Source organism: Cricetulus griseus, chromosome 2 (genome assembly GCF_003668045.3).
Source record: "Cricetulus griseus strain 17A/GY chromosome 2, alternate assembly CriGri-PICRH-1.0, whole genome shotgun sequence".
Taxonomy (NCBI): domain Eukaryota; kingdom Metazoa; phylum Chordata; class Mammalia; order Rodentia; family Cricetidae; genus Cricetulus; species Cricetulus griseus.
The window spans coordinates 224077410-224089435 of record NC_048595.1 but is presented as its reverse complement, the minus strand read 5'-3'; the positions used below and the strand labels follow the sequence as shown (position 1 = coordinate 224089435).

Sequence of the window (12026 nt, the reverse complement as noted above, 5' to 3'; positions counted from 1 at the left end):
GCGACCCGAGCGCCGCCGCACTGGCTGGGCGGTTTCGGGACCGGCGCCTGAGAGTGCTGGCGCAGGCGGCGGGCTGCGCGCGCAAGTCAGGAAGCACGGAGGCGGGGTCAGGGCTGCCGCCGCTCCGAAGCCCCAAGGGGTGGGGCTAAGCCCTCGGGGCGGGGCTTAGAGCTCCGAGCAGGGCGGAGCCCGGCCGGAGCCCCGCCTGCTGGCCTCGCTCCCCCTGAAGGCGTCTTACAGCGCAGGTCTCAGGACCCCTCGCCAAAGCCTCCCCGGGAACCAGTCCAGCTCTTTTGTGCCGTCCTATCCCTGCGCGCCCCTCGGATGGGATCTCTCACACTTGAGAAACACGCATCTTTGGATGGTACTCTGGGCTTACTCCAATAACGTCTGACTTTGATGTTTTAACTTACTGCTCCCCCTTCTCTCTCTGGGTTGGAGAGGTTGGGCGAGGTTTTAGCGCGTAGTACTTCGAGGCAATTTTCCTAATTAAGAACCCAGAACACTGGGACATTTCATCCCCTGTTTCTTTTATATTTATTTATTTTTGGTTTTTCGAGACAGGGTTTCTCTGTGTAACAGACTTCAGCCTTTGTTTCTTTAGGCCCCGATAAGTACTCTGATCAACTCTCCCAATCCCAACTACCCAAAGAGGATCGGTGCTGGAACATCTTCTATCCCGCTCGGGGCGGTGACGACCGTGGCCTGACCCTATTGTGATCTGACAACTCAGTGTAGCCGCGCTTCCCATGACAGATCTGTTTACTGCTCAGACCAGTTTTGAGAACGCAATACACAGCGCCACCTACCGGCCGAGGCGTGTCTAGCAGTGAGCCCATGTTTATGGCAGAAATACAAAATACACAATAATTTAGAGACAATTGAAAAAAAATCACTTATAATTCCACCACGACGGACAGCCTATGTTACATTGTGCTGCATTTTCTCTTTTTACGAGTTTTTTCTTTGTGAAAATTATTTTAATTTGGTTGAGACCCAAACGGAGGCTTTTTGCTTGCTCAATACCACCATCACCACTTCCTTCCCTAAACGTCCTTACATTCCCAAACTTGTCTGGATTCCACAAAGCCTCGACTCTTCCTGAACTCTTGGTTTCCCTATGGTACTGCGTTACAAAAGCCTAAAAGCTATGATGATTTTCCAGAGAGAGAGAGAGAGAGAGAGATGAACAAAAGTTTCCGGAAAGAAGCCTCACCCATTTCAGACATTCTGCAAGGCTGATTGACTGCTTAGAACTTCTAGAACTTCTGTGTTCATCCAGAGCTAGAACGTTGCAGGTCCATAGTCAAATTATTTCAGGCTCCCTATTCCTGTATCACCCACCCGTGTGTTTGACCTAATGTCCTTGTGACTATCAGGTAAATCCCTTTGAAATGTATAGTAAGTCCTCTGTCTGCAATCAATCCAACGGCTAAAAACATCAAGAGAACATCAAGAGATGATATCTGAGACGATACACAGAGGCTTCCTGGCTTTGCTGTAATTTATCTATCTGATGCTTCCACCAACCTCTTTAAAATGTTCCTTTACTATTTTCTTTGTACTTTGTGGAACCGCTACCACATTGGCACATGGTATTTGAGGCACCTGAACCTGTGTTCCTGGGCCATGGTCATTCCTGTGTGTGTGTGTGTGTGTGTGTGTGTGTGTGTGTGTGTGTGTGTATGCATGCGTGCTCAAGCACACACAAATTGACCCAAGATAAAATTCTATTTAGTTGGCAGATACACACACACACACACACACATATGTATATATATATGTATATATATGTATACATGTGTGTTCTTGTGTTCACGCACATATGTGTGTATGGAGGCCAGGTGTTCCTCAAGTGCAATTCATCTTGTGTTTCTTTTAAAAAGATTTATTAATTTTAATTTCCTGTGTTTGGGTGTTTTGCCTGCATGTATATCTGTGCCCCATGTGAGTGTCTGGTACCCATGGAGGTCAGAAGAGGACATTGGATCCCATAGAACTGGAGTTATAGACATCTGTGAGCCACCATGTGGGTGCTGGGAACCAAACTCAGGTCCTCTGGAAGAACAGCAAGTACTCTTATCCACTGAGCTAGTCCCTTTCCTTTTAAAGATTATTTTTACAATGCATATGCTTATGGGTATGGGTATTGTACATGAATACAGATTCCTATAGAGGCCATAAGGGGCTACCAGATGCCCTGTAGCTGGATATACAGGTGGTTGTGAACTGTCCAAAATAGGCACTGGAAGCTGAACTTCAACCTTCTTCAAGAAGAGCAAGTGCTGTCCAGACCCCACCTTGTTTTTTGGGACAGAGTTTCTCACCTGGAGCTGAGTGTCTGGGGCTCACCAATTAGGCTAGGCTGGCTGGCCACCTGTTTTTCTCTCCCCAGTAATGGGATTACAAGCATATCGCTCCGTATCTGATTTTTTTTATATTGGTTCTGGGAACTGAACTCACATCTTCATGCCTGCAAGACAAGCACCTTGCTGACTTTGCTCTCTCTGTCTCCAGTCCCCTCCAAAAGCTTATTGTTAAGAAAATTATCCTATGTGTTGCTGATAAAAACACACACGCTAACACACACACACACATTCACACACACTAACACACATTCATACATATACACTCACAAACTAACACACACTGATACATATACATTCACACACACTCATACACATACACACATTTATACGCACACACACACTCACACACATTCACATGCATGCACACAACACATACACACTCTCACATACACATTCATACCCATGCACACACACATTTCTCTCTCTCTCACACACACACTCATACACATGCACTCAATACACTTTCATACACACACACAAACACACACACACACACACACACACACACACAGAGAAAAAGAGAGAGGGGGGGAGAGGGAGGGAGAGATCAATCCAGCTTCTTTCCCTTCTCTCAAGCCAGGGAACTCCACAAAGGCCATATTGCTTATTGTGTAGTACTCTTGTTCTCGTTTCACTTGCTTTCCTAGCAGCCTTCAACACAGTTGATCACACTATCCTTTGTAAACCATATTCTCCTTCCTCTCCTGGGTTACTTATTTGTCTTAGGAGTAATAGTGCCACTTCCTATGAGTGTATGGGGGCCAGTTACATTCAAACTATCACACTCTTTAACTCAGTCCAGGACCCCCCCCCAACCCATGGGAGAGGTTCTTCCATTCAGGGTGGGTTTTCCCTTCCCTTAAATGTCTGGAAACACCCTCACAGAGGTACACACGGATGTGTCTCCATGTGTTTCTAAATCCCGTGAGGCTGACAATGAAGACCAACCATTGCCATCCACAGAGGATGGGAGGCTTTCGTACTCCAGAAGCCTCCCTGAACTATCATGACCCATAACCACCCGAGACAGAACCCCAATTGACTTATGTCACTGTACATTGGCTTTGCTTTTTCTTGAACTTCATGTAAATACAATTGTGGTTCTTTTATGTAGTTTCTTTCACTCAACATTGTGTTAAAGGCTAAGTAATGAGTCAGTTACTGGTTATTGAAGTAAGAAGGATCCATGTCAGAACTGATGAAAGTGGGAGTACTCAAGAGCCCAGGTTGCAGCCTGGGCCTTCCTTATGGGCTCCAAAAGGAGGGCCTGGGTGCTAACAGGACTAGTTTGAGTGGTTCTCTATTTTGATTGATTAGGTCATAGATTCATTTTGCTATGCATGTCCCTTCTCATATGTACCTGGTTTAATCATAATTATGCATATGTTTAAGACAGGCAATAGGAAATTCTCACTAAAAGTTCACTTGAAGGATACAGTATGTAGTATTGCGTATACACACCTCAAGCCAGTTCAGGCCAGATTGGCTCTCCTGGACTTCTATTTGGTTAGCAATTGTCTAATGTTTTTTTTTTTTTTTTTTTTTTTTTTTTTTTTTTTGGTTTTTCAAGACAGGGTTTCTCTGTGTAGCTTTGGAGCCTATCCTGGCACTTGCTTTAGAGACCAGGCTGGGCTCGAACTCACAGAGATCTGCCTGCCTCTGCCTCTCGAGTGCTGGGATTAAAGGCGTGCGCCACCAATGCCCGTCTTAAATGGTTGTTGTTAGGGAAGGAGAATCTCATAGTATTGTGCAGAGGTGGGAGATGAGTGTGGTGGAGTGATTCCGGTGTGGGGATGTGACAGCTAGCCTTGACCTGCTGGGACTGTGTTTGCCCACCCAGAAAGGAACGACTCTATTCCAGTCATTAGATTATTTATGCTTTTAATTTGTGATGACCAAAGAAACTTACTATGGAGCCAGGCATCCCATAAGGGCTATTGACTCTTTGCTCTGGGATGCCTGGGAGAACTTAGTGCCTGCAGCTGAGGTAAGAATAGGTTAGTGGACTGTGAGGTATTAAGAACTGCCTTTGCTTCTGAAAACCTGCTTACCTCTATGGGAAAGGGATGAAATGGTCTTTTATTACTGTACAGTGGGGAACAATCAAACAAGTGAGGGAAGTAAAACAATTTCCCTGTCCAGATGTGGATCCCATGGATAGTTGTAACACACACCTCTCTGATGTCTGCCTTAAAATCTCACCTTAATCTCGATGGTTTGAAAGAAAATGGCCCCCAAAGGAAGTGGCACTATTAGGAGTTGTGGCCTTTTTGGAGTAGGTGTGGCGTTATTAGAGGAAGTGTGCTACTTGGGGGTGGGTTTTGAGGTCTCATATATGCTCAAGCCATGCCCAGTGACACAGACCACTTCCTGTTGCCTGCAAGTCAAGATGTAGGATATCCGGCTGCTTCTCCAGAATCATGTTGGACCATGATGATAATGGACTAAGCCTCTGAAAATGTAAGCCACCCCAATTAGATGGTTTTCCTTTTTAAGGGATGCCATGGTCTCTCTTCACAGCAATAGAAACCCTAACTTAGACAGTCCCCCTTCTGTGTGACATACTGCATTGACTCAAAGGCTGCCATCCTTCTGGTAACAATAATAAATTCATTTAATCTAAATTTGAATTGAGCCTAAGCCTTTGGTTTCTCCTACAACACCATAATACAGGTAGGGATCTGAGGGGGTTTTCAGGTTTCTGGTGCATTGTTTAGGGAGGAGTGTGTATACATCGTACAGGTAAAGGTGTGTTTGTGTGTGTGTGTGTGTGTGTGTGTGTGTGTGTATAGTTCAAAGTGACTGAACTTTTCCCTGTCTGCTTCCACTCCAGGCAAAGAAGAATATGTTATGTGAGTGGTAGAAACCTTGTAGAAAAAACACTGTCAATTTGCACTCTGACTACTAAAGTGAAAGCTTCCCCCATGATGGGAGTGTCCTATTCGAGTGGAAATTATGCCACAGCCCATGATTGGATTATCAGACTTTAGCATACTTAATGAGGTACATAAAATTTTACCCTTTCTGATCAGCAATGTCCCATTTCTGAGTCAGTTATAACTACCGGCACTGAAGTTATGTGATGTAGCTGGAAGATGTTTAAAATGAGATGTCTGTAAAACTCATCTTACTTCAGTAGGGAGCAAGTTGGATTCCAGGGAATCCAACAACCTCTTCTGGTCTCTGCATGCACTAGGCATGCATGTGGTGAATACACATGTATGTAGGCAAAGCACTCATACATATATAACATTTTTAAATCTAAAAAAGTCTTATTGCAAAATCCCAAAGAATTGAGAGTGTTTGTTGAACGTACATGTTCAAGAATGCTCATGGTATGTGGGCAACATGGTGTATGTTTGTAATCACAGTACTAAGAGGATAGTCAGGAGAACCAGGAATTAAGGCTACCCAAGGTTGAGGCCAGCCCTACTGGAGTTTATAAAGAAAAGAGGCCCATTTAGTCACTGTTTGAAGATTCAAAGTCCCAGACTAGCAGTGTAGTCTGTTTAGGTCATGGTAAGAGCTTTCTGGTTATGTCAAAACCTGACAGGTGGCATCAAGTAGAGAAACATGCAAGTGCATTGCAACATGTGCTGAAGAGATCACAAGAGAGTAAGAGAGACTGGAAAGAGGTAGCCTCACTCTAACAACTTTTTCTCTTGAAAATCAATCTACTCCTGGCAGGTACAACCCACAGGTGAGACCAACACAGAAGCTTCCATGAGGGTGCCCATGAGCCAGTCACCTCCTAATGTGCTCTAGCCCCTAGAGAATCCCAGCAACTCAACACTGATGTGGTGAGGGATTAAGCCTCAATGTGAGTTTTGGCAGCAGCAGACCACATTCAAACCATAGAATGACATACCTATTTCCTTTTACTGTTGTTGTTGTTGTTTTTTTAAATATGTTGAGGCACAGGTGACATAGGAGCATGAGCTGATGTGTGACAATGACATGAAAAATCACAGCCTAGAAAGAAAATTCTCTCACAACATCGGTTTTCTGAATTGTAATACAGTGATGATGCAACATCCCTAGCAGGACTGGAAGATGTTCTAAAGAATGACCCTTGGGTTCCCTTGAAAGACCCCCGAAGAGGCACTTTCGTAGAGGGAGACCCACACACCCAGGAATCAGCGAGGCCACGAACTGTATGCAAAAAACAAGAGGCTTTATTGGAGACGCGGGTACCCGGGGCGACTTAGCCTTTGTGTGGCTAAGCGCCCCGAGCCAAGGGAAAGGGGTCCTTATATAGGGAAAAAGGCGCAAGCTAGGAGCAGGGATTCTATTGGATAATTCTAATGAGGCATTATACAGAGCTATTCCCATTGGTCAATGTATATGAGGCGCTATACAGGGTTATTCAAATAAGGCAAAGTACAGAGTTATTCAAATGAGGTGAAACACAGAGTCTTTCAAATAAGGCGAAATACAGAATCATTTCCATTGGATGGTTCAAATGAGACACAGAGCCATTCCAGATCAGCATATTCTCAAGGTCTGGTGTCTGGTGTCTGGTACAGCAGACTCAATTCCCCCCCCCTTCCTGATGGCTGACCTTGGGGGCGGAGACCTTGGGACGGAGTGTTTCTCTTCGGGCGGGGCGGGGGCTCAGGGGCAGGGCTCCAGGCCGGCTCACTCGGTGTTTGTTCTCGTGCTGACCCACCTGGTGCTCGCCCTCGTGCCGGCCCACCCGGTGCTCGTTCTCGGGCTGGCCCACCTGGTGCTCATTCTCGGGCCGGCCCCACCCGGTGCTTGTTCTCGGGCCGGGCGGGGAAAGGCCACCGGGGGTGGGGATCGGGGAAGCCGCCGACAGGAGGAAGAGGAGACAAACTTGAGAAAGAAAGGGCTAAGGGACAGGGGTCTTTCACCCTCTTTGCTTACCAAACTATTAAAACAGTGGTCTCCAAGGAACTGGTATTTCCTTGAAAGGGAAAGAGGGAAAGTCTGCAGCTCTGATGCCAGCCAGAGATCAAACTTGTCTCCAGGAAGTGATTCCACACAACTCTGTGGTGGTCAGCGATGGGCAGGACCATACCTTATCCAGGGCTATTTGGCTATACATATCTCCTGGCCTCCATTTAAACATAATCACATGTCAGTACTCCTCAAATATACTTGGGGCGGGAGGCAGACCTCTTTATGTGTTCCTCTTCACAATGTGGCCCCACCGAATAAACACCCTTTCTTCCTTTCACTATCACTTGCTTCTCTAGTTGGCTTATTGAGGATGAATGGCTGAGTTGAGCTTGTCTGGGCTGCCAGAGCCCAGGCTGTGACCTCAAAACTCCAATCAGTTTCAACAGCACCTATTTCATAGGGTTGTCACTGGGGGCAAATGAGATCATCTATGTCAAGTGCTTACCACTGAAATACCCTGTAACAAACATTAGCTTTTTATAAACTTCTGATACATCCCCTGGTTACCATGTGAACTCAGCCAGTTCCAGCACTACAGCCACCTTGTTAAGCAGTTAGGAACTCAGCGTCTTACCTCTATCAGGTGCAGGCCCATCTCCCTCCCTCCCAACAGTTATGTATTTGGGTTGTTCTTTCCCCCCTCCATGCCATTCCTCCTAGGGTGGATTAATAATGACATATAGCTTCTTGTCACAGAAGATGTCACAGAGGAAACCCAGAGCCACCACAGGGATCTTCTCTAGATTCCTGATGTTCCTGCTACAAATGTTTCCTGGACCCAAGTTATGCAAACTGGTCGGCTATTTCACAAGAGAAAGTTAGCAAAGAGCTGATGGGCCAGGAGCAGCACCAACGATAACAACAGAAACTAAGAATTTTCCATTTTCAGTGTCTTTAATGACTATCCCAGGAAGCTTTGTCTGAATGCAAAACTTTGCTCACAAAGTGTCCCCACAGTAGAAATAAAAATAGCATAAGTCTATTAGTGAAAGGAAGCTTAAAGATCTATTTGGGATCCCAAATTTCAATCTATTTACCAACGGAGTTGAATTACTCACTCTGAAATTTTATTCTATTGGAAATCACACAGGGGCCAGTGAAATGGCTCAGTGATAAAGATACCTTTTGCCAAGCTTGAGGACAGGATCTGGATTCCCAGAACCTACACAGTGGAAGGAGAGATGACTCTTGCACATTGTTCCCCAACTTCCAAGAGCACTCCACAAACAATAACATAAGACAGGGGGGTTTTAAAAAACCACAGAAATAACAACTGAATTTTTTAAAGAAAGGAAAAAGCAACAAAGGCAAATCAGGAAGTGTATTAACTTTATTTGAAGTATAATATGGAATGTGTTGTCAATCAAATGGATGTATTGGCAAACTTTTGTAGTGCAGTTAAACAGATTGTTTGCATAGGAACTTCTCGTGTTAAGTCTTTGGATGAAGACTGAGTTGTTAATGAGACTAATATAAAGCAAGAGTCTTTTAAAGAAGTACAAACTGAAGCATGGTTCCTGAAATAACAGACGTCTTATTCAGTCTTTGCTAAGTTCTGAACTTCCCTGCATGGATGACATCATAATTGCATCTAGATCAAATGCTAATCATTTTTATTAAGCATTTTTATTAAGTATTGCTTAATACTTTTATTAAGTATTGCTAAAGATACTGAATTAATTCCATGGTCCTGAAATAGTTCGTATGAGGAACAGGCCAATGCCAACGTGTTTTAGTAAAAAAACACGAAGTTCCTGATTTGAATGTTGGTACCTACACTACTCTTTTGCTTTGGATCAGTGATGAACAGCTGGTTCTGGTATAAGGCTAATTAGGATGCACAGCATTTACAGCCTCATTATTTTCTTCTTCAAGTCAAATATAGCATTTCAAAATTCACATGGGGGTAATGTGTATATTCAGTATAACTTTGCTGAATAAGAGGCTGTCAATGAGGAAGTTGGCACTGATCTTTCGCTCCCAAATAGTTGTGTCTGGTGTTCTGGCAATATTCAGCTTTCTCATCTTTTATCTTGAAATTACCCTGGGGATTTTTGCACAGCCTATCAGGCTGTATACCTTTCTGAGAACCTTATATTCTTTGTATTGGCTTTGTTAGCAATGTTTATCAAAATCTCCCTATTCTGATTGCATTTATCATAAACAATTTTAAGAGACTATTTTTTAACTTCAAAAGTTTCATTCTGGCTATCACTGACATAAAGGTAATGTTTCTGCTACCATTGCACGTTGGTTAAAGCAAAACTAATTTAGGATTACTTTTCCCTTCATGTTAATATGGCTTTGCATAGAGACTATTGGTTGGAAACTAGGACATAACATGAGCAAGAACATTACATATATGTTTAAACATGAGAAGTCCTACTAGTGTGTCATAGGGTATAATACAAAAGAATGCTTGATTTCTGTGTGTGCAGTCAGGCACTGACAGAGGCAGCTAGACAAAATTGAAAGGACACTGAACATCAACTTTAGGGCCCCTCAAAGAAACAATCAGTAAACTTGGAGTTCTTTCTTGGAACCAATTCACCCATGAGCAGACATACTGAGCACCTGGTAAAAGCTAACAATGTCTTTTACTATGAATACTCCCCAAGTAGTGACAGTAACAACAACAGTACTTATGCATATCGTGTTTTGTTCAATGAGCTCAAAGGCAGTGTGTTAGAGACTGCTGCTGGAAGCCAGATTCCACAGCATGTTGTGCACTCATCTGTGGCACGGGAAATGGACTCTAGATAATAAAATGAAAATCAAATCTCAAAGGGACCTATGGTTTGCAGCTTTGGGGGTTTTCAATTTTCCACTGGTTTCCTCAAACACTGACATTGTCCACTAAGAGACAGTGGCTTTATATATCATGAATAAGATGAGGTGTCACCAACAAATCTAGTTTATCTTTTCTATGTGTTAATAGCCCATCTTTGAGTAGCACATAGGAGAATGTTAGAAGTGGATCTTGAATAATGAATGCTCAGGTGTCATTGGGTCACGATATCATGGTTATGCTTGTCAGGTGGTAGAAAAGACTTTACACTGAATGGACACACATAACTATGATGGATGTAATGTATTTTAGCATAGCTACATTTAACACAAAAGCAAAAATGCATTGATTCATTGAAGTTCAATCTTTGACTCTTAAAGAACAAGGCTTGTTGTCTCCCCCTTTTAGAACTAAATCCATGTTGAGCATCAAGTTTAACTGAGGGACTCAGGCTAGCACAGTTGTAAATAAACTTCTGTGAAATCTGTGAATTTCCATGTCCCCATAGGCCAAGTTACAGGGCAGTGTGAGAAGCCCACTGTAAATACGGGGAAGTGGACTCTAAGCCCTTCCTGGATTTCGTGCACAATGCACAAACCCACAGGGTGAACACTCTTTCTTCAAAGAATTTCCAACATTGTTAAAAACCATTTCTCTCTGGACAATGTGGCTTAAGTTTCTATCTGTCTAAGGTGGAACCAAATTCGTTCTTGCCGGGTCCTTCTTTGCTTCTCAGGAGGTGCAGTATGCGTTCATTTTTGGTTAGTTCCGCTGGGAGCTCATTGGCCTGAAAGAAGACAAGATGGCATTATGAATTCATTCACTGGTGTGGTTCTAGAGACTCAAAGGGGACAGGTGACTCAGCTCTTCACTTGTGAAATAACGCCATTGCACTCACTGCCTTGTAGGGGGCAACTGGAACCCCCTTTGTATTTAGCAAATCTTTACTATCCTGGAAGCTCCCAGAGGGCAGGGCCTATGTCTTATAAACCACTGCGTCCTCACTTTCAGCACAATGTCCAGCACGTCTAATACTGGTTGAATGAATACAGGTATTTTATTTTTATATTCACTTTATTAAATGAGGTGGTTTGTCTGATAGGGAGGACTCAAGATGAATTTATTTTCTGGCCATATTCCAATTTATTCATTTATTTATTATTTTTATAACATTTTTTTTCTAATTTTAAAAATTACACTGTGTGTGTGTGTGGCTTGTGAAGGAATCAGTTCTCTCCTTCTACCAAATGAGTTCCAGGCCTTGAACTTAGGCCACCAGACTTGTTGGCAAACACCTTTACCTGCCTAGCCATCTCTCTGGCCCCTCATTTATTATTTTCATATATACAGACATAGATTTATGTGGTCCAGTGTGATAATTGATGCATAGATATGAAATATGATGATTGAATCATGACGGTTGGTATCTCCATTTCCTTGGATATTCATTGTTACTTTGTCTGGGAAGCTTGGGACATCTCTTACTTCAGTATAAAATACATGATAAATCATTGTAAAGTATGTCACCTGCTCTGTGACCACAATTTATCCCTTCCCCAACTTCATTTTAGTATCTGATATCTGACCCGCCCCGACCCTCACCCTCCTCCTATCTCTGAGCTCTGCCTAGACTGTCTTTGCTCTCTGCCTCTATGAGATAAATGAACTTTCTAGCTTTCGTCTGTAAAGAGGAGCATGCTGCAGTAAGTCAGGCGCCGTCTAAACAGAAAACAGTCAGGCAGCTTTCCGAGCCTAACACACAGCCAGAAAGGCACAGTTTCTGTAGCCACGACTTCCTACAGGACCCTGCAAGTTACAAGTCATCAGTCTACTGGTCACTGTGTCACCTGCTGGGACACATCATTGAGCATCTGGGGAGATAGTTTCCCCCACAGGCATCATGTGTTATAAAGAAAATAATTCTTGGACTTCCTTGCTTTCAGGAC

The 12026-nt window shown here is 43.6% G+C and overlaps 1 protein-coding gene across 7 annotated transcripts in view; it reads right to left on the bottom strand.

Moving 5' to 3' along the window:
• Positions 1-8604: 8604 nt before the first annotated feature.
• The window catches only part of Ankrd29 (ankyrin repeat domain 29), a 47342-nt gene continuing 43920 nt past the window's right edge, over positions 8605-12026 (bottom strand). For all 7 annotated transcript variants that reach the window (XM_027404338.2, XM_027404336.2, XM_035440282.1 and 4 more), the window contains one exon: positions 8605-10867. In XM_027404338.2, coding sequence (XP_027260139.2) covers positions 10760-10867 — 108 coding nt within the window. In that variant the 3' untranslated portion in view covers positions 8605-10759. The remainder of the gene's footprint in view (positions 10868-12026) is intronic.